Source organism: Salvelinus sp. IW2-2015, unplaced genomic scaffold (assembly GCF_002910315.2).
Source record: "Salvelinus sp. IW2-2015 unplaced genomic scaffold, ASM291031v2 Un_scaffold19, whole genome shotgun sequence".
NCBI lineage: Eukaryota > Metazoa > Chordata > Actinopteri > Salmoniformes > Salmonidae > Salvelinus > Salvelinus sp. IW2-2015.
Genome location: NW_019942505.1, coordinates 1336912 through 1359532, shown reverse-complemented (window position 1 = coordinate 1359532; position 22621 = coordinate 1336912). Strand labels below are relative to the sequence as shown.

Here is a 22621-nt window from a genome sequence, read left to right as displayed (position 1 = left end):
ACAGCTTCTACCCCCAAGTCATAAGACTCCTGAGCAGCTAATCAAATGGCTACCCAGACCCCTCTTCTACACTGCTGCTACTCTCTGTTTATTATCTATGCATAGTCACTTGAACTCTACATACCTGTACATATTACCTCGACTAACTGGTGCCCCCGCACATTGACTCTGTACCGGTACCCACTGTATATAGCCTCGCTATTGTTATTTTACTGCTGCTGTTTAATTATTTGTTAATTTTATTTTCTATTTTTTACTTAACACTTTTTTCTTACCTTCTAAAGCATTGTTGGTTAAGGGCTCTTGAGGAAGCAGGTCAGCTTATAAGTAAGGTCTACACCTGTTGTATTCAGCGTATGTGACAAATACAATTTGATTTGAAAATATTGATAGTAAATGTTGCAATTATATGACGAGAACAACATTCCCACCTCTCATTGTCAATAATTACATTTTGCCCATATTCTTTCAATTTTTAAAAACTTTTTACCCCTCTTTCGTGATATCCAGTTGGTAATTAGTCTTGTCCCATCGCTATAACTCCCGTACGGACTCGGGAGAGGCGAAGGATGAGAGCCATGCGTCCTCTGAAACACGACCCTGTCAAGCCACACTGCTTCTTGACACACTGCTCGCTTAACCCAGAAGCCAGCCGCACCAATGTGTCGGATGAAACACCGTACAACTGGCGACCAAAGTCAGCATGCATGCACCCAGCCCACCACAAGGAGTCGCTAGAGCGCGCTGGGACAAGGACATCCCGGCCCGCCAAACCCGACACAGCCTGGGATCGAAACCGAGTCTATAGTGACGCCTTAAGCACTGCAGCCATTTTGCCCATATTCTTGATGAAGAATGTTAATAAACTCACTAGCTTGAGACCACAAAATCAACCAAAATAGTGCTGCTAATAGCTCTATATTGAAAATACTGTGATTGAAGAAAAACATTTCTGAGAATACATTTTTTCAAAATGTAAGTACATTATCATTTCTACTCATGCTCTACCTGGTTTAAGTCATCTACGTTCAGACTGGAGTATTTTTCAATTAAAAAAAGTTTAAATTTTTTACTCAGATGCCGTGACCCACTCGAAACCTCATGCGACCCAAATATGGGCCGCAACCGACCAATTGAGAATCATTGATTTGCAGGACCACATTCTAACTTGAGGGGGCTATACAGCATTTATGCATATGGATCATAAATACTGTTTATGAAGACTGATTCTTTCAGTATCAACCAAGTACACAGTCATACACTCCTGATCTCCATTCCCCTCAATGGACTCCATCACCACCTCATGGTTCTGGAATGGGAATGTAGCTCTGTGGTACTGTTCCACTCTCTAGCAGCTTGGAGAGGTAGTAGCCAACTGCTCGTTGTCCAGACCAGGTCCTGCTCCAGCTCCTGGGGTGAAAGTGACCCTTTGTCTCTGTTTTTTCCTGGACCATGGGGCTGTAGTGTGTGTAGTTCTGGACTTGGTCCTGTGAGGAGGAGACAGAGTCTGAGATGTGGCCTCTCCCTCCCTGATTATGGTAAGCCAGCTGCTCTGGGCTGGCAGCCTGGCACTCGCAACAGCGCAGTCAGACACCCAGGGCATCTCTCCCTCCTCTCAACCTCTAATTCAATGAGTCACTACTTTTAACTTCTGAGGCGGATATCTTTTTCATTCATCGAGGCTACAGCTTTTAAAACTGCTCTCCGCCGGTGAATCCCTCTGGGAGGTCACTCAGATCAGAGTCTCTCACTCTAAACAACTCCATTAGGGTCTCCCACTCTGCTGCCTGGTTTAATCTATCACCATCTTCTGGGTGTCAGAGGGACATTGGTAGTTAAGCTGTGACCACCTGGGTTGATTCTCGGTGTGCCCTCAAACAACTGAAGTGAACAAGCAGAGCTCAGTTTGAGGCTTTAATGATTAAATAGATGTAAGAACAAACTGGCTTCAAGTTAACATTGSTGCTGTTTTATGTTTTGAATCATTGTGGAAATAAGTGGATGATGCTGCCAAAAGTTTACATCAGCTCTCAACTAAAGACAAACAGAATTTGTTGTTTGGCAATTTGAAATTAACTAGTTTAGGAGAGTGTTTGTGGGTTTTATTTCTGCATGCTTTATGTCCTAGCTCCAGAGGGTAGAAGATTTGTGCAGTCTGTCTGTCCCCAGGTCTTTGGTATGTGAACTGTGAAGACTTTACTCAAACCCTTAAAGGCTGTCCCAAGTACTAATGAGAATGAGAGGGGGATGACTGCAACAAGCCAGGGGAGGGACGATACAAGACACGCCTGGAAGACAACCCGGGGGTTCACAGTCCCATGGTACTACAATCACTTATTTAGATTGTTTGCCGCATGGCCACTCTGCAGAATATCAATGTGAATCTCTCTCTCTCTCTCTCTCTCTCTCTCTCTCTCTCTCTCTCTCTCTCTCTCTCTCTCTCTCTCTCTCTCTCTCTCTCTCTCTCTGTCTCTGTCTGTCTTGCACTCTCTACTTTTCTTTTCTCTCTCCATCTTTCTCACTTTCACCTGTAAGCTGTTCTTGGTCCCACTCCAAGTTCTGTGAGTGTTCAGCAGGAGAAACATCCTGCCGCAGCCTGTGAGGTGAATAATATTGGCCAGGTGTTCTTGGCAGAGCCCCCCTGACCAGGACCGGCTCCAGGCATAAGTGACACAAGTGGTTGCCTGGGGCCCCAGAACCCCCCCCCCCCACCCAAAAAGTACTGTATGTAAATACAGTACCAGTCAAAAGTTTGGACACCTACTCATTCCAGGGTTTTTCTTTATTTTACTATTGTAGATTTCTTTTTTCTTTTACCTTTTATTTAACTAGGCAAGTCAGTTAAGAACCAGTTCTTATTTACAATGACGGCCTAGGAACAGTGGGTTAACTGCCATGTTCAGGGGCAGTTCATGTTTAGGGGCAGAACAACAGATTTTTACCTTGTCAGCTCAGGGATTCGATCCACCAACCTTTCGGTTACTGGCCCAACGCTCTAACCACTAGACATCAAAACTATGAAATAACACATATGGAATCATGTAGTAACCAAAAAAGTGTTAAACAAATCTAAATATATTTAATGCAATCTAGAAAATAGTAAAAATAAAGAAAAATCCTTGAATGAGTAGGTGTCTCCAAACTTTTGACTGGTACTATGTATGTATGTCTGTATTTTTAGGAACTCAGTCAGGGTCTCAAAGTACTGATTAGGGTTAGAATAGTAGATTACACAAGGTGCAAGTTTGTCACTCTCAGACATCAACATGGCAAAATGTGTAGAATTGCAGGAAATTTGCTTTAAAWCTGAAACAATTTATCTCCACCCCATGGCAAAATGGGCAGAATTGCGGTCCCCCAGACTCAGCCGGCCCTGCCCCTGACTCTGAGCTGTCCATCCTGAAGGGAGCACCGAGCGGCTTCACTTTCCAGACGTCTCATTAATAATGACGGCAAACACACCGTCGGGGTTTGTTACTACTGTCTCAAGGTGAATTCTTTTCCGGCTAAGAAATGGAATACCCCTCAATACCTTTCTGACTCTCACATACTGTTTTGTCTATCAGTCTGAGAGACATTAGTCAATGTGAACAGGAGTAGGAGTCACATCAGAGATGTCTTTTCTCTGGTTGAAAATGTGTGTGGGTTTTCACTGCAGAGGGTTTCCCAGTTAATATGGATGCCTAACAGACGGATAGATCTGAAGCAAAGATCACACATTGCAGCTCAATCTGTTAGATGGAATATTACCACATTGATTTTAATCTGATAAATAATAAAATGATTGAAATATTTGAATAGAAATGCATTAATGTAGTTTTACTGCATTGTGTCCCCTTGGGGAACTTTGTCTAGAATGTCAATAAATATAAATCAATATAGCCTCTAGAACTTCCAATAATTTGCTTGAGAATGACCTAGAGTTTTTCCCCTCAATAGTTGATCTTGGAAAAATATATATTTCTTTGCATTTGGAACAGTTATGGATCTGAAGTTGATTTTACTTTATTTTAGGAATAATAAGCACCCTCCAGCTATTCATAGTATACTAGCTACATGTAATTATCAATGTACTCTACTGAAAATACAATACTTAGTGTGAACCAGTGTAGGCTAAAGGCTATAACTCCAATAGAAGACAGTTATCCTGAATTCAAGAGTCTCCCAAAGCACTAGTCATTCATATTTCATCATACAGTGCGCTCCAAAACTATTGGGACAGTGACAACATTTTTGTTGTTTTGGCTCTGTACTCCAGCACTTTGGATTTGAAACGATACAATGACTATGAGGTTAAATTGTAGACTGTCAGCTTTAATTTGAGTTTAGAAATTACAGCAGTTTTTGTACATAATCCCTCTGTTTTAGGGGACCAAAAGTATTGGGACAAATTCACTTATAGACTATATGCCCCAGTCAACTGAAAGTGCTGTTATTGTGAAGTGGAAACGTCTAGGAGCAACAACGGCTCATTCGTGAAGTGGTGGGCCACACAAGCTCACAGAATGGGACAACCGGGTGCTAAAGCGTGTAAACACTCACTACCGAGTTCCAAACTACCTCTGGAAACAACATCAGCACAAGAACTGTTCGTCAGGAACTTCATGAAATGGGTTTCCATGGCCGAGCAGCTGCACACAAGCCTAACATCCCCATGCGCAATGCCAAGCGTTGGCTGGAGTGGTGTAAAGCTCGCCACCATTGGACTCTGGAGCAGTGGAAACGCATTCTCTGGAGTGATGAATCACGCTTCATCATCTGGCAGTCCAACAAACGAATCTGGGTTTGGCGAATGCCAGTAGAACGCTATGGTGGACATTCCAGGCAGTCAGCATGCCAATTGCATGCTCCCTCAAAACTTGAGACATTTGTGGCATTGTGTTGTGACACAGATGCACATTTTTAAAGTGTCCTTTTATTGTCCCCAGCACAAGGTGCATCTGTGTAATGATCATGTCGTTTAATCAGCTTCTTGATATGCCACACCTGTCAGGTCGATTAATTATCTTGACAAAGGATAAAATGCTCACTAACAGGGATGTAAACAAATTTGAGAATTAATATTTTTGTGCATATGGAACATTTCTGGGATCTTTTATTTCAGCTCATGAAACATGGGACCAACGCTTTACATGTTGCGTTTATATTTTTGTTCAGTATAGAAGTGTTTAGAAACATATTCTATTGTAATTTACAATTAAAGTGATTCCAAAATGACACAATACATTATTTACCATTAATTTCTACTGGGCACAAATAAATCTGAAACACAACCAAAACAAACAAGTTTGTAGAGTCACATGCTTGATGTAATCATTGTGTGCTAGGAATATGGGACCAAATACTAAACTTGTTACTACTTTAATACACATATAAGTTAATTTGTCCCAATACTTTTGGAACAACATGAAATAATTGTAAAATACACCAGATAAAACAATATGAATAATTGAATATGATCTGTATGGGTTAAGCCCTGTATCAACAGCACAGCGAATAACAGCCTGTCCACTCAACCACAGCATCCTACAGGAAGCAAAGGCTATAGGGTACAATACACACACAAAAATGAGGGTTCCTCAAGGGTTCTTTGGGAAGGGTGATGGTTCTTTGTGGAACCATATTGACCCCAAGAACCCCTTGAGCCCTTCGATTCTTTGCAATTAAAAAAATGGTTCTTTCCTCTTTTAGTGATAATTCAAATGTAGGGGTGACGGCCCATTAGAATATTTGGGTGCGTGGTTTGTTCACAGCTCTTTTTGTGCAACCTGGAGTGAGTGTCAATCCAGTTGATCTAATCGGTTGTGTTATGAAATTACATGACTGTGGCTAGTGTCAGTGTTGTGTGAAAGACTGACGTATGGCCTTATGTCATTTGAGAACAATTGACTAAGTCAGTTCTTAATTCTCTCCTCAGGGAACCCCAGCTGTTCCAGAGTTAGCACACCTGATTCAACTTCTTAATTAACACAATAAGAAAACATAAAGAATTGTAACAATATAATATTGCTGTTAAACCAGAATAAAAAAAAAACTGTATTGTCCTACAAAGAACCTTTGAGATTGGTTCTATAAAGAACCTTTGTCATTCTCCATAAAGAACCGAACAAAAGGGRTCTTTATAGCCCCAAAAAGGGTTGTAACCATAGCGGAACCCTCTTCGGGTGCTACTGTATATTGAAACTTTTTAAAATGTRTTTTTTTATAGAAGCTTAGGAAAGAGTTTTTTTTAATAAAACACCATACAGGTTCCATTTAGAACCTTAAGAGCATGGTTCTTTATAGAACCTTAAAGGTTCCATATAGCACCAAAAAGGGTTCCACTATGGTTACAAGCCAAATAACCCTTATTTGGCACTATATAGAACCATTTATTTTTAGTGTGTACACACCAGCTACGCTTTTCTCTCTACATTTGCCAAGAGTAGAGTGTGAGAATGATACCCCATTAGTTGTATTATTTGTTATGCAGTACATAGCAAAATCACCTTCCTGGGGCTTGATTAAATTCACATAATGAGTGTCCAGGGTCAGGAGAAGTGCACTGCACTGCACGCTTTTTTACTGGCTGATGGCTAACATGAAATATCGTCCTGTCTATTAGAGAAAGACTCCTTAGAGCAGGCGTGGGTTGATGGTGGGGTTGCGTGTGCTTGTCACTCTCTCTTGTAGTGAGTGGAGTTAGAGAGAGATGCTGTTTGCCCACATGCAAGGTCACCTGTCAGAGATAGAGAGGCCTCTGAGCTCCAGCACTGCACTATCTCCAGATGGCTCAGACAGATAGACACCTGCACTCACCGCACAGGCCCCCCGCCTGCCACCACCCACTTCCCGCCCCAACACATTACAGTACTGCAGAGTGCGTGCTTTGCCAACAAGAAGGCTGCTTACTGTATCCTCTGTGGCAGGCCTGGACAGTGTCTTATTTTTTATTTTTTTATTGTCATTTAGACGCCCTTATCCAGAGCAAAGTCAGGAGGGTTGTTTAAGGGTCTGTTGCATTGCTGCAGCACAATATCAGTCTTCATGTGGTAAGCCAAACTCAATTTTAGAACTTTTTTGGGGGGGTTTGTCTCTATTTCTTACAACCATACTCTGCACAAGTACTTTGTAACTGGCTAGCTCCCCAGGGCAGGGGGATCTGCTACACCCCCCCCCCCCTAGATTTTCTTGTTTGGCAGCCTGACTGAGGAGAACTGAGTCACAGGGGGCTGATCTGCTCTGCTGCAGTATTCACATTGTAGGCTTGCCTGGTTGAGAGAGTGAGACATTATTTTATTCTTCCGTGGCAGAGTAGCTCTCTGCACATCACCAACCCTCTCCCGCAAGCCTCTTCCTCTCCTCCCAACCACCTGTACCTTTTCATCCTTTGTTCATCCATCAAGTTGGCTAGAGAGAGGAGCTTGCTGCTGCTTCTGTAGGGATTCTAGGTTTGGGGAGCCCATCGGCTCCCTTATAACTGTCGGTAACGTCATGACATAACTAAGCTCTGCATTATTATATGAAAACTGTACAGTAGCATACATGGGTGGGATAGGATGGTGAGGAGTAGTATGTTGGGTCGTCACTAGTTACCACAGCCACAAAGTCAGAAGACTRGCCAACTCAACCAGTCAGATGAGGGAGTGTGATGTAAATTCCTTTCGCTGGAATAGCCTCATTTTCGAAATACCATATCTCCAGTTCAAGTTTGAGTACAAAATAACTAAATACATTCGGGAACAAGAATTGGCAACGTCACTAAAATTCATAACATTGTTTTGTGCAAAAGGGCAAGTTGTCGTTTCTTTTTTACATAACTACTAGATAACTTTAGCTACTCATCTAAATTGAGTTAGCTAGCATAAGGGATTCCATTACAATCACTGAGGAGTTATTCTATTTGACAGAGCAACATTGTTAGTTTCCCTACAAACCTTTCATTCTAATAGTAATATATCATATTCTTGACTTTCAACAGATGCACAGCCTTTGGCAGGAAAACAACTCATTTGGGAGAGTAAAAGTCTTCCATTCCATGGTGTTCTGTTTCAAGTTGTGGGCACAAAGACATATGAATGACACCAGGGGAAAGACACAAACAAAAGCCAAAGAGAAATATGCTGCTGAAATGAACAGGAAGGCAGTAAGTTCAAAGATGGGTCACTGTAATTTATACCATACACTTTTACAACAATTTAATTTTAATAATGTTGTACTAACTAACAATGGAATGTTCCTCAATAAAATTGAAGAAGATGGGACTTTAAACAGGTGTCCCAACTCTGTGGTCACTAAAGATCCCATGGAGTGTGCTTATATTTGTCCTGTTTTCACCGCTTGTGTATTTCAAACTGTATTCCTATCATGTAATACTGTATATAAAAGTACCATGTATGTCAAGTGTATGAATAATATACAGTTATTAGAACATTTTTGTGAAATTGTGTACGTCTACATGCCTTTTTAATTTTTTATAAAATAAATGCATGTCTTTTGTCTGCTCCTGCAAGCCGCTCGGCATGCTCGTCATCACACTCCCTCATCTGATTGGTCGAGTAGGCAGGCCTTCTGACTTGCGGCTATGGTAACTAGTGACAACCAGTATGTTGTAGCCACTAGCCAGTAACATTCTCAAGCCACTTACTGATACCACACTGTTATCATTACATCTGTGATATCAGATGAGTTTGGGACGTGCTGGTATAGCGCTCGTACAGTATCTCACAATACCTATGAAGTATATTTTAGTAAATTGTGAACATGTATGCTGATACTGTATGCATGCCATCCATGTGTTTCAGGGGTCCTAATGCTAACTGGAACATACCTGGGTCATTCACTATTTTGTTCTTGGGTCACTGAGATTAGGATCTGTACTGATCTCTTTCATAATTATTATTATGTTTTTTCATGAGATATTATGCATTTGACCACAATTTCCACAAAATGTTCAATACTGCTACAGTATCCAAAAATGTTTCAGTTTTAACATTGCTTCCCTAATGAAAAGGCCTGAGTTAAACATAACACTGAAAATAAAAGTATTTTGAAAAACATTTTCCCAATATGAGCTTTTTAGCCGTTTCGGTAATGAGAAGGCCATTACAACATGGTAGTAGCACAAAACATGGTACAAACATTATTGGGCACAGACAACAGCACAAAGGGCAAGAAGGTAGAGACAACAATGCATCACGCAAAGTCTTTGAATGAAGAGATTGAGATAAAACTGTCCAGTTTGAGTGTTTGTTGCAGCTCGTTCCAGTCGCTAGCTGCAGTGATCTGAAAAGAGGAGCGACCCAGAGATGTGTGTGCTTTGGGGACCTTTAACAGAATGTGACTGGCAGAACGGGTGTTGTATGTGGAGGATGAGGGCTGTAGTAGATATCTCAGATAGGGGGGAGTGAAGCCTAAGAGGGTTTTATAAATAAGCATCAACCAGTGGGTCTTGCGACGGGTATACAGAGATMACCAATTTACAGAGGAGTATAGAGTCCAGTGATGTGTCCTGTAAGGAGCATTGGTGGCAAATCTAATGGCCGAATGGTAAAGAACATCCAGCCGCTTGAGAGCACACTTACCTGCCGATCTATAAATTATGTCTCCGTAATCTAGCATGGGTAGGATGGTCATCTGAATCAGGGTTAGTTTGGCTGCTGGGGTGAAAGAGGAGCGATTACGATAGAGGAAACCAAGTCTAGATTTAACTTTAGCCTGCAGCTTTGATATGTGCTGAGAGAAGTACAGTGTACCGTCTAGCCATACTCCCAAGTACTTGTATGAGGTGACTACCTCAAGCTCTAAACCCTCAGAGGTAGTAATCACACCTGTGGGGAGAGGGGCATTCTTCTTACCAAACCACTTGTCCTTTGTTTTGTAGGTGTTCAGAACAAGTTTAACAGTAGAGAAAGCTTGTTGGACACTACGAAAGCTTTGTTGTAGAGCATTRAACACAAAATCTGGGGAGGAGCCAGCTGAGTATAAGACTGTATCATCTGCATATAAATGAACGAGAGAGCTTCCTACTGCCTGAGCTATGTTGTTGATGTAAATTGAGAAGAGCGTGGGACCTAGGATCAAGCCTTGGGGTACTCCCTTGGTGACAGGCAGTGGCTGAGACAGCAGATTTTCTGACATTATACACTTCACTCTTTGAGAGAGATAATTAGCAAACCAGGCCAAAGACCCCTCAGAGACACCAATACTCCTTAGCCGGCCCACAAGAATGGAATGGTGTACCGCATCAAAAGCTTTGGCCAAGTCAATAAAAATAGCAGCACAACATTGCTTAGAATAAAGGGCAATGGTGACGTCATTGAGGACCTTTAAGGTTGCAGTGACACATCCATAACCTGAGCGGAAACCAGATTGCACACCAGAGAGAATACTATAGACATCAAGAAAGCCAGTCAGTTGATTATTGACAAGTTTTTCCAACACTTTTGATAAACAGGGCAAAATAGAAATAGGCCTATAACAGTTAGGATCAGCTTGATCTCCCCCTTTAAAAATAAAGGACGAACCGTGGCTGCCTTCCAAGCACTGGGAACCTCCCCAGAAAGGAGAGAGAGGTTAAAAAGGTTGGAGATAATAGGGGTAATAGGGGCAGCAACCTTAACTTCCCAACCGGCTCAGGAGGCGAAGGTTGAGTCATGCGTCCTCCAAAACATGATCCGCCAAATCGCGCTTCTTAACACCCACCCGCTTAACCCGGAAGCCAGCCACACCAATGTGTCGGAGGAAACACCATTCACCTGACGACCGAGGTCAGCCTGCAGGCGCCCGGCCCGCACAAGAAGTTGCTAGAGCGCTGTGAGCCAAGTAAAGCCCCCCCGGCCAAACCCTCCCCTAACCCGCACGATTGTGCACTTCCCTAGGGGACTCCCAATCACAGCCAGTTGTGATACCGCCTAGGATCAAACCAGGGTCTGTAGTGACACCTCTGCGATGCAGTGCCTTAGACCACTGCGCCACTCGGGTGCTCCAAAGTTTTTACAAGAACTTGAAAAAGTGTTACGGTAATGAGACACAGACACTATGTTTGTACGTAATAAATATTATAGTTTAATGTAAACTTAAACTAGTATACCATTTCTATGATTTATTGACAAAACTACAGCAACAGATGTTGTGTTTTATACAAATAAGTTAGGTTTTTCCAAAGTAAAATTGTATAAAGTGACCTGAGAATTCGATAATGAGAATTTGGAGTGAAAATGTAAAAAATTCTGGCGAAATTATAATTTGACAAAAAAATTGACAAAGCTAGACATCTTAGTCCTCAGAATGATAGTTTATTTTTGCAGATGCATCATGCTTTTGTAACTCAATTTGCTACAGACATGTTTAATTAAAACTGGTTTCATGAGAAGCACCCACCTAGAGATTGCATTTTCACTACTATTTATCACATTCAAAAGATCTTTGACCTAGATGTTTTATCTCATAATGATAATGCAGTTTCATCTGTTCTCCTCCACTCCCTCATGGTACAGTATGTGTTCTCTCAGAGCTTCTACTGTGTGTTCTCTCAGAGCTGGTTCTGTGTTCTCTAAGAGCTGGTTCTGTGTGTTCTCAACTGGTTCTGTGTGTTCTCTAAGAGCTGCTACTGTGTGTTCTGTAAGAGCCGCTACTGTGTTGTTCTCTAGGAGCTGGCTACTGTGTGTTTCTAGAGCGCTGCTACTGTGTGTTCTCTAAGAGCCGCTACTGTGTGTTCTCTAGGAGCTGCTACTGTGTGTTCTCGAAGAGCGCTCCTCGTGTTTGTTCTCTAAGAGTGCTACTGTGTGTTTCTCTAAGAGCTGCTACTGTTGTGTGTTCTCTAGGAGATGCTACTGTGTGTTCTCTAAGACCGCTATCTGTGTGTTCTCTAAGAGCTGCTACTGTGTGTTTCTTTAAGACTGCTACTGTGTGTTCTCTAAGAGCTGTTCTGTGGTGTTCTCTAAGAGCTGGTTCTGTGTGTTCCCTAACTGGTTCTGTGTATTCTTTCAACTGGTTCTGTGTGTTCTCTAAGAGCTGCTACTGTGTCTTCTCTGAACTGGTTCTGTGTGTTCTCTAAGAGCTGGTTCTGTGTGTTCCCTAACTGGTTCTGTGTGTTCTTTCAACTGGTTCTGTGTGTTCTCTAAGAGCTGGTTCTGTGTGTTCTCCACTGGTTCTTTGTGTTCACTAAGAGCTGGTTCTGTGTGTTCTCTAAGAGCTGCTACTAAGTGTTCTCTCAACTGGTTCGGTGTTTTCACTAAGAACTGGTTCTGTGTGTTCTCTCATAACGGTATCGGTTAATTGTTTGTGAAGGTCGTTTTGAGGAGATGAAAGGGAAATTTCATTTCAGGCTGCGCTAGTGGGGTTTATGGAAAACATCAAACATACCTCAATTACTTTATTGCCTGTATACAGTTGAACTTAATGGAATACTTATTGTTTATTCACTGCGTTCACTGACATACAATATTGTCACAGAGAAATGTTCAAGATAATAAACAACAGAATGAATGCTTCTAAGTGCAAAGTAATGTACAGCTCAATAAACTTTTTGTTAGAAATTAGGTTGATGAACTGTACGAAATATTGTTGCTATACAGTATATCCTACAGAAGTGAAATGTAAAAGCTTTTATATGCCAAACCCTGATTTAATAAATGCATGTAATGTTCTGATATATTAGTGAGAAAAAGAGTGCCCCTGACCAAGCGCCACAGTGTACACTGCTGGCGAGTCAGTTTGGCTTCTGTAATAAAAACATATATTTCCCTCTTCCTGTTAAATACCCCTCAGCCAGCATTCAGCAGCCTCACAGTGTAGGCTACCTGTTACTGGTCTCTCTCCCTCTGTAGTTACAGGAAATCATGGAGCTATTTTTAATAAGCTCAGCGTGGCCCATTGGGAATTGGAGAAGCTTGTCAATTATTGGGATACATAATAGGCCTGTAGCTGGAGACACGAGGGGGTTTTTCATCAGCCTGCTTATCGCACCACATTATTTTTTATTGAACCTTTATTMAACTATGCAAGTCAATTAAGAACAAATCCTTATTTACAATGACGGCCTACCAAGAGGCAGAAGGCCTCCTGCGGTGACGGGGGATTAAAATAAAAATGTAGGACAAAACACACATCACGACAAGAGAGACAACACTACATAAAGTGAGACCTAAGACAACAACACAACATGGTAGCAACACAACATGACAACAACACAACACGGTAGCACCACAACATGGTAGCAGCACAAACATGGTGCAAACATGGTTAGACACAGACAACAGCACAAAGGGCAAAAAGGTAGAGACAACAATACATCACGCGAAGCAGCCACAAGTGTCAGTAAGAGTGTCCATGAGTGCTGGGTAATGTGGACCTTAATTGACTATAGCAGATTCTCCCAGCTCTAGATCTGTCCATCGCCTAGGTGGACAACAAGGGTGTTGTCTAAGATCAGGATGGTGGCCAATGAGTGACAGGTTGGAAAATGTGAACAATGGGTCAGTGAGTGTTGGTGACTAGCCAGGAGTGACAGGAGGGGAAAGAGAAGGCTGGCGTCAGCAGGAGATGAGATGAGAGAGTGGAAGAGAGGACAGGGGGCTGTCCACCCACTGGTACTTTGTTCCGTGAGGAGAGGAGACGGTTACTGGGAACACACAGCTGTGGACAAACCCTTGGAGGCTTCCATGACCATGACAACAAATCCTAACTCTGCGTTTCTCTGACAACAAAGCCTGAATCTCATGAATTTTTCAGCGGGTTTTTGATGAAGTCAGGTTTTACTTGTGCTATTAAATTATCTGTGTGCGTCATTATCAGGCCAGAACATTCCATTCAGGGTGTTGTAGGATCCCCCTGGGAGGCCACTGAAACATCACAGAGTCATAAGGGACACATCAATAAGCCAAATGGACAGATTTGGATAGGATTTACTATGACCATATGAGTATAAAGGGGTTAGTCAGTCTTGAAACTACCTTAAGTAATCCTTAGCTAGGGATGTTGCCTGTGTGCAAGGTCAGTGTGCTAATGCAGCAGGTTGTATAGCGGTTAGAGCTTTGGGCCAGTGAACAAAAGGTTGCTGGTTCAAATACCTGAGCCGACATGGTGAAAATCTGTCTGTGCCCTTGACTAAGGCACTTAGCCCTAATATGCACATTTCACTGAACCTATCTGTTGTGTATCACCACCTGGATTCGGTCTTATGTAGCAGCATTTTAATTTCTGTTTTTTGCATTGGATGAAAGTAGAGACTCAGAGCTACAAAATGGTCAATCATACACTGCATTTGAGGAAACAATGGGYAAGTAATTCTCCTTTGAAAGTTAATCAACTTGTAAACTCACTTTTGAGAAAACCGTCTTTCAATGTTTTGGTATTACTATTGGAAAGCCCTTCTTTGTCTACACCCATTCAGCATTGTCGACACCCTCTTAAGCAGTGGTGACCAGCTATTTCTGAGTCAAGATCACTTTCACAGTCAAAAAGCAAGCTGAGATCTACTGCTCAGATTTTTTATTTTACATTAACCTCACACAGACAGTTTAATAGGAATGAGGTCTGGGCACTAGGCCTAATACATTATCACAGCATATTAGATATATGATTGGCCTGCCAATATTGTTAATCAGACCATATTATATTTCAAAACTCGAGCTTTGATAACAAAATAGATCAGTTGGTTTAGCACTTGTTGAGCATGAATTGAAATCATTTGCTTTTTTATTTTACTGGACTGATGGTACCTGCATCTGATGGTCAACGAGGTCAAATCACGACGTCAGTGATCTTCAGGTCGAAAAGTCGGAGCTCTAGGAAGATGCCGAGTTTCCGACTTGGAACTCAAAGTTGGATGTCAGTTCAAAACGATTTTTCCCAACCGCCTCTCACAGTCCCTGATCTCTACTTCCTTTCCTCCAGTGAGACTGATCAGAGAGAGGGGACACCGTCTTCCACCTGATGGCGAAACTCGAYTCGCACCGCATCTGCCTCATGCACAAATTCACATTGTACGGAGAAGTGCGTTTTGTAATAGTGTTAATAGTAATAGCTCACTCATAAAAACAGCAGCTCTTTGCTGTATCCGTTGACAGTCTCTCTGTGGTCATGGTTTTAAAAGTTATTAAATCTTACGTAGGCTAGTAACCTATTAAACTTGACTATGGCCAGGGTCATGGAAGCTCTGTAGCCACAGTGATTTGAGCTATCCAATTGGGCAGCACAGTAGGTGCTCTTGATTTAGTCACAGATTTGGTGGTCTGCCGGGTAGGCGGAGTTTGTCTCATGGGAACACTTTGCTTACCAGGTGCGTAGGACTTTTGAATCAAGTGCACCTGCCGGCAACAGCTCAACACGATTTTAAAAAACAAGTGCAAACCTTTATCGCTTGTTGGCTTTTCTACAGAAATATTTGGTTATCGACTAGGAATGCCTTGAAGATCGACCAGTCGATCGCGATCGACCGGTTGGCAACCACGGCTCTTAAGCCTTAGCCCCACCCAACTCTTTAAGGGTTGATCCAACCATTCTGTACTAACTTGCCAGCTACTTCCAGACATCTAAGAGAGAGAGAGAGAGAGAACAGCTCACTGAACATTACTCGCTGTATCTGTGGTTTCGCTTTCAGAGCGCACACTGGACGCTCTGGCCAATAAGTAGGGTTGTTCCGAAAGCTCTGACCTCACAACGACAGTCAAGCACCCAAGCTAACTGGCTAACATTGGCTAGCTACTTCCAGACACATAATGAGAGAACACCCCACTCTGACCATTTTACTCGCCCTAGCAGAGCTGCTTAGACTTTTTTCATGTTATCCAGAGCATTGGTGACTGTAACTGTGCTGCTGGCAACAATTGAATTACGCTTCGTTGCCAACGTTTATTGACACCGGACATATTCAACGGGTGTTGAGCGTTCAAAAATGCATCAGTTATTCTGCGCTCTGGCACACTAAGATGAGAGTATTTTGTTAAGAAATGTAGCTAGATAGTTAGCTAGGTAAACAATGAATCCCAACACATGATGTAACGTTAGTTAGCGAGCCAGCCAGCTAACGTTAGTTAGCTAGCTAACAGTACACTTTKACTTGAAATGAAAATACTTTGTTTAAATTAGAGTGGAGTCTTTTGTTAAGACATGTAGCAAGCTAGCTAGCTAAACAATGGATCATAATCACAACTCATGACATTACTACCCTGCATGAATCTGCAGGTAGCTTACCAACCAGGTTCTATGGCTATAACTAGTCAAGCAAATGTGTCTGAGAAGAATAAGAATAAGATCATACACAATGTTAGCTAGCAACCCAGACAGCTAACATTAGCTAGCTAACAGTACACTTGAAATGAAATCACTTTCTGTCAAATATAATATCTGAAAATCTTACCAGTATACATCAAACAAGCAAAGCGTCAATACAGGATTAAGATTGATTTCTACTACACTGGCTCTGACTCTCGTCGGATGTGGCAGGGCTTGAAAACTAGTACGGACTAGAAAGGGAAACCCAGTTACATAAAACTTTTGATTTCAGTGCAGTTCAAGTATGATGGAATTCGAGTATGATAGCTAAGGAGATGTAGAAAACACCAGTCTGGATTACAGCTTCAAATTAAGGCAATCATGCATGGCATAAGACAGGAGACGAGTCCAACCAATTTTATTTTTWTTWTTTTTATTTCACCTTTATTTAACCAGGTAGGCAAGTTGAGAACAAGTTCTCATTTACAATTGCGACCTGGCCAAGATAAAGCAAAGCAGTTCGAAACATACAACAACACAGAGTTACACATGGAGTAAAACAAACATACAGTAAATAATACAGTAGAAAAAMAAGTCTATATACAATGTGAGCAAATGAGGTGAGATAAGGGAGGTAAAGGCAAWTRTWWWWWWWWWWAAATCWAACTTTATTTGCCACATACTCCGAATACTTTAGACTTTACCGTGAAATGTTAACTTATAAGCCCTTAACCAACAGTGCATTTCAAGAAGAAGTAGGCTAAAATAAAAAGTAATAATAAAAAGTAACATAAAAAGAATAACAATAACGATGCCATATACAACAGGGGGCACCGGTACCGAGTCAGTGTGCAGGGGTACAGTCTAGTTGTGTACATGTAGGTGGGGGCGAAGTGACTATGCATAGGTAAAAAATATAAACAGCGAGTAGCAGCAGTGTACAAGGGGGGGGGGGGGTCAATGTAAATTGTCCGGTGGCGATTTTTATGAATTGTTCAGCAGCAGATAATTCTACAGGAGAATGTCAGGCTATCCATCTGTGAGCTGAAGCTGAAGCTGAAGCGCAGCTGGGTAATGCAGCAAGACAATGATCCAAAACACAATCAAGTCTACATGAAAATGGCTAAAAATAAACAAATTTGAGGTCCAGACCTAATCTCTATCTAATTAAGATGTTGAGGTGCAGTTCATGCTTGAAAACCCACAAATGTCTTTGAGCTAAAGCAGTTCTGCATGCAACAGCAATGTGAGAGACTGATCAACAACTACAGGAAGCATTTGGTTGCAGTCATAGGTGTTTTATTTTTTTTAACTAGGCAAGTCAGTTAAGAACAAATTCTTATTTTCAATGACAGCCTATGAACAGTGGGTTAACTGCCTTGTTGAGGGGCAGAACAACAGATTTGTACCTTGTCAGCTCAGGGATTTGATCATGCAACCTTTCGGTTACTAGTCCAACACTCTAACCACTAGGCTACGCTGCCACGCCAGTTTAAGGGCAATTACTTTTTCACACAGGGGAATTGGGTGTTGCATGAATTTAATTAAATAAATAAATAAACTAAGTATCAATTCTTTGGTTATTTGTAAACTCAGGGTCCCTTTATCTAATATTAGGTTTTGGTTGAAGATCTGATAACGTTCAGTATCCAAAATAGAGAAAATCAGAAAGGGGGYAAATTATTTTTCACAGCACTGTATAAATATTATTTTATACTATTGATTCTGTTCAGTGGTTGTAAAGTATGGCTGCTGTGTATCCCAAGAGTTAAGCTTTTATGATGATTTAACTGCCCTGCAGATGATGTAACTGGTCCTCTGTTTTGTGGAATCAGCAAACACGTATGACAGCCAGTCTGCGGTAAGACACGATAATATCAGAACCAGTGACATTGKATCTGCTTTCACTTCCTTTAMGAGGCCTGTTGTATTATCTGGGGGGCTATCTAATGAAGGATGCAGTGACAGTCTTGTTACATGTCCTACCTGAGGAAAGACAAAGGGAGGGAATCAGATTGACCTGTCTTCAACTCAAGGCAAAACAACCCCATTAAACAGAGAGGTGAATGATAGACTCTGTCAGGGAGGGAACAGATCATCAGGAAGCCACTAAGTTTTCCAGAACTAGTGGAATGAGTCTTAACAGTTTAGTTCACCATCAACTCACCCCGTGTTTGAGCTCGGGTTAGAGTCCCACAGTGAGGCTTGACACAGTGATACATCACACAGCCACTACTCCTCACCCAATGGGACTGCTGTCGTGTTGGGCAAGGACAGCTGGAGGATGTCATGAGGAGGGGGGAGAGGGGAGAGGAGGAGAGACTCCAGGAAGGGAGATACTGCTGCCAAAAGCACATAGAGTCAGACAGGAAGTGACCACTCTCTCTCCGTTTCCTGTCAGGAAGAGCATGCAGGGTCGGCTGGGTCGCAAGGAGAGGATCAACAACTCTGCCTCAGCTTTTGGGCTCGACCCGTTATATATACAACAGTAAATTATTACATGGGTCAGGTAGCCATATGAGGTACTGTGAGGAGGTTGTTTGTGCTATTTGTGAGTGGAGCTTCCTGTTTTGGTTCCATGTGACCTTCACTTTCTCCTTAAGGCCCTAGCTAACCCCAGTCAATACCACAGCATAGAAAACAAACACTAGACCAGAATCAGTCATTTAATTAGAGGGTTGGCTCTTGGCTGTTCGACATTCCCATGTTTCTTCTTTTGACAGGTTATATCCTGGGGTTTACATGTGATGTATATGATTTATAGTCTGTAATAGGATGGGGTAATGTATTCAAAAGTTGACCCTAGTGAGGGGTTATTTCTCATGGGAGTGTCATGACCCTACCTTCATCATATTCTGACGGTAGTTAGCTTTAATAACCAAGGAAACATGATTTACAATCAACCCTCCATTTGGGCATGTCACCATTTATATACGCTGAACAAAAATATAAACACAACATGTAAAGTGTTTGTCCCATGTTTCAAGAGCTGAAATAAAAGATCCCAGAAATTGTCCATATGCACAAAAAGCTAATTTCTCAAAAATGTTGTGAACAAATTTGTTTACATCCCTGGTAGTGAGCATTTCTCTTTTGCCAATATAATCCATCCATCTGACTGGTGTGGCATATCAAGAAGCTGATCAAACAGCATAGTCATTACACAGGTGCACCTTGAGACATCTGTGGGATTGTGTTGTGACAAAACGGCACATTTTAGAGTGGCCTTTTCTTGTCCCCAGCACAAGTTTTGAGGGTGTGCCCAATTGGCATGCTGACTGCAGGAATGTCCACCAGAGCTGTTGCCAGATAATTTACTGTTAATTTCTCTACCATAAGTCACATCCAACATTGTTTTAGAGAGAATTTGGCATTACGTCCAACTGGTCTCACAAACGCAGAGCACTTGTATGGCGTTGTGAGGGCAAGCGGTTTGCTGATGTCAACGTTGTGAACAGAGTGCCCCATGGTGGCGGTGGGGTTATAGTATGGGCAGGCATAAGCTACGGACAAGAACACAGTTGTATTTTATTGATGGCAATTTGAATGGATAGAGAAACCGTAACGAGATCCTGAGGCCCATTGTTGTGCCATTCATCCTCCGCCATCACCTCATGTTTCAGCATGATAATGCACGGTCCCATGTCGCAAGGATCTGTACACAATTCCTGGAAGATGAAAATATCCCAGTTCTTCCATGGCCTGCATACTCACCATACATGTCACCCATTGAGCATGTTTCGGATGCTCTGGATCGACGTGTACGACAGTGTGTTCCAGTTCCCGCTAATATCCAACAACTTCTCACAGCCATTAAAGAGGAGTGGGACAACATTCCACATGCCACAATCAACAGCCTGATCAACTCTATGCGAACGAGACATGTTGCGCTGCATGAGGCAAATGATGGCCACACCAGATACTGGCTGGTTTTCTGATCCACGCCCCTACTTTTTTTTAAGGTATCTGTGACCAACAGATGCATAACTGAATTCCTGGTCATGTGAAAGTCATAGATTAGGGCCWAAWWTTTTTTTTCTTCAATTGACTGATTTCCTTATATGAACTGTAGCTTCAACTTGAAGTTGTTGCATGTTGCGTTTATATTTTTGTTAAGTATATTTCTTTACAGCGTTGTCTTTACATTAGCTTCTGTTACGGCCTATGAATAGCTAATTGTCTCTTAAAGGGAGGGACTGTTTATTTTTACTCACCGTTAGTTGGTGAAGCTAAATTGATGCACAGCTAATAAAGTCTCCACATAATCATAAGGCTAGTGTTAACTTACCATTTAACAAGAGAGTGTGGAGCTGCTGCACAGCCAGTTATTGGGTCAGAGACCTGAGAACACACTCTTTTTAGAGAGTGTAAATCTGCATGTTAGGCTCATGTTCGTGTTTTTCACATTTGTATTTCTCGTGTGTGTGTGTGTGTGTCGATGTCTGTGTGCAGAGGTTTTCAGCAGCCTTCCAAATGAAATCAGCCACCAAGCCAAGTCCTTTACCACAGTTTGCGGCAGGAATTCAAGGTCAGCGCTGCTGATTCTGCTGATGCGTTTTAGCCTGTGGTGCTGGACTGTATGACTGGGGGGTTACCAACACTGACCCCCACCCATCCCCACCAGCCCCACTACACACACCTTCATCCTTCCATTATCATCCCGGTGCTACCCTGCAAGGGAGTGTGCATTTAGCCGTTAAATTAAATGGGGGATGGGTTCTGTTGTTCCTCGCCGGAGAGCCAGGAGATGGATGGGGAGAGGTGTCCTGATTTCCCATGTGACCACAATAATTGTGTTATAATGGAGGTGGGGGCTGAGGGCCCATCAGCAGAGGGGCAGAGGTACACCTCCGTCTCCCCCTCCCCTTCCCCTTCCTCAACAAAGAGACCTGTAGAAATCATGACAGTCTGTCATTTTCACATATTAGTATCTGGGTTGCTTTTTGATTTTGAAGCTTCCGTGGCCAATTTATTCAATGAATTATACATTTAAATGCATGATGATTTAAACGAAAAGTGGTTTGATATCTTGGTATGTGAATAATCTATGATGGATGCGTACAGTTATTCCCTTTCCGCTTACCTCCTATCCTCCCTCTCTTCCTCCAGGCACCATGAGGCCGGTCCACAGGAACTTCTATGAGCCGTCGTCGGCCCCTGGGAAGGGTGTGGTGTGGGAATGGGAGAACGACAGCGGCTCCTGGACGCCCTACGACATGGAGATCTGTGTGACCATCCAGAACGCCTATGAGAAGCAGCACCCCTGGCTGGACCTGACCTCTCTGGGCTTCTGCTACCTCATTGACTTCAACAGCATGGTCCAGACCAACCGGCAGAGCCAGAGGAAACGCCGCCTGCGCCGACGCATGGACCTAGCCTACCCTCTCATCATGGGCTCCATCCCCAAGTCCCAGTCTTGGCCCGTGGGAGCCAGCTCCGGCCAGCCCTGCTCCTGTCAGCAGTGCATCCTGGTCAACAGCACGCGGGCTGCCTCCAACGCCATCCTGGCCTCTCAGCACCGTAAGCTGTATGGTGGGGCTACGGGGCCTTCGGGGGCTACAGGCACGCACACCTTCGCTGGAASCACCCTCTGGTCCCCCACATCTAGTGCCGGGACCAATAATATACAACATAACAACATAAGCGCAGGAGGAGGCCAAGCCAAAGCTGAACAGGTGCAGTCTCTCCTGTCTAGTGCCAACTTCCCATGTTCCCCGGCGCTGCCGTCCCTTCCGCCTGCACATGGCCACTCCCACGCCCACGCACACTCCCACGGTCACCATGCCATCATCAATGGGCAGAACAACCTGAACCGGCCGGGCACCCAGCGCATTTCCATGGGCACTGCCAGAGGAGCCATCCCACCAGGGTAACCATGACATTCATTTGAATTACATTCCACTACAGATTTGCAAAACAGAACATGAGAATAACACAAATGCACTAGGAATGCATTTTAAATTCGATGACAATAGATGAAAGCAATTAAAGGTATAAAAGGAAAAATTACACCATTTTGCTCTGTCTGTCTACCTGTCTGCTGTACAGCTTTACAATACCTCTGCTGGCATATAGTGTATGTGTCTGGTGCATTGTGTTGTGTTGCATCACATTATGTCTCTTTGTCTCTCTCTCTCTATCTCGTTCTCTCTATCTCGCTCTCTTTCTCTCTCTCTCACCCTTTTTTTTCTCGATCTCGTTCTCTTTCTCTCTTTCGCCCTCTCTCTCTTTGTCTCTCTTTGTCTCTCTTTTCTATCTCTATGTTGTGTGTCTGCTGATTTACTGCACTTCTTGTTAACTGGGTGATCAATGGCTCTGCAGTGGGAGCTCCAGGTCCTGGGTGCATTGACAGCTCTACTGCCTCTCCTCTCCTCTCCTCTCCTCTCCTCTCCTCTCCTCTCCTCTCCTCTCCTCTCCTCTCCTC

At 42.8% G+C, this 22621-nt stretch overlaps 1 protein-coding gene across 1 annotated transcript in view; it reads left to right on the top strand.

The window, feature by feature from the left end:
* The window catches only part of LOC112068032 (E3 ubiquitin-protein ligase DTX1), a 61347-nt gene that overhangs the window by 25773 nt on the left and 12953 nt on the right, over positions 1 to 22621 (top strand). Inside the window, exon 3 of the mRNA XM_024135025.2 lies at positions 21307 to 22066. Within this exon, the coding sequence (XP_023990793.1) occupies positions 21307 to 22066 (760 nt within the window). The remainder of the gene's footprint in view (positions 1 to 21306; positions 22067 to 22621) is intronic.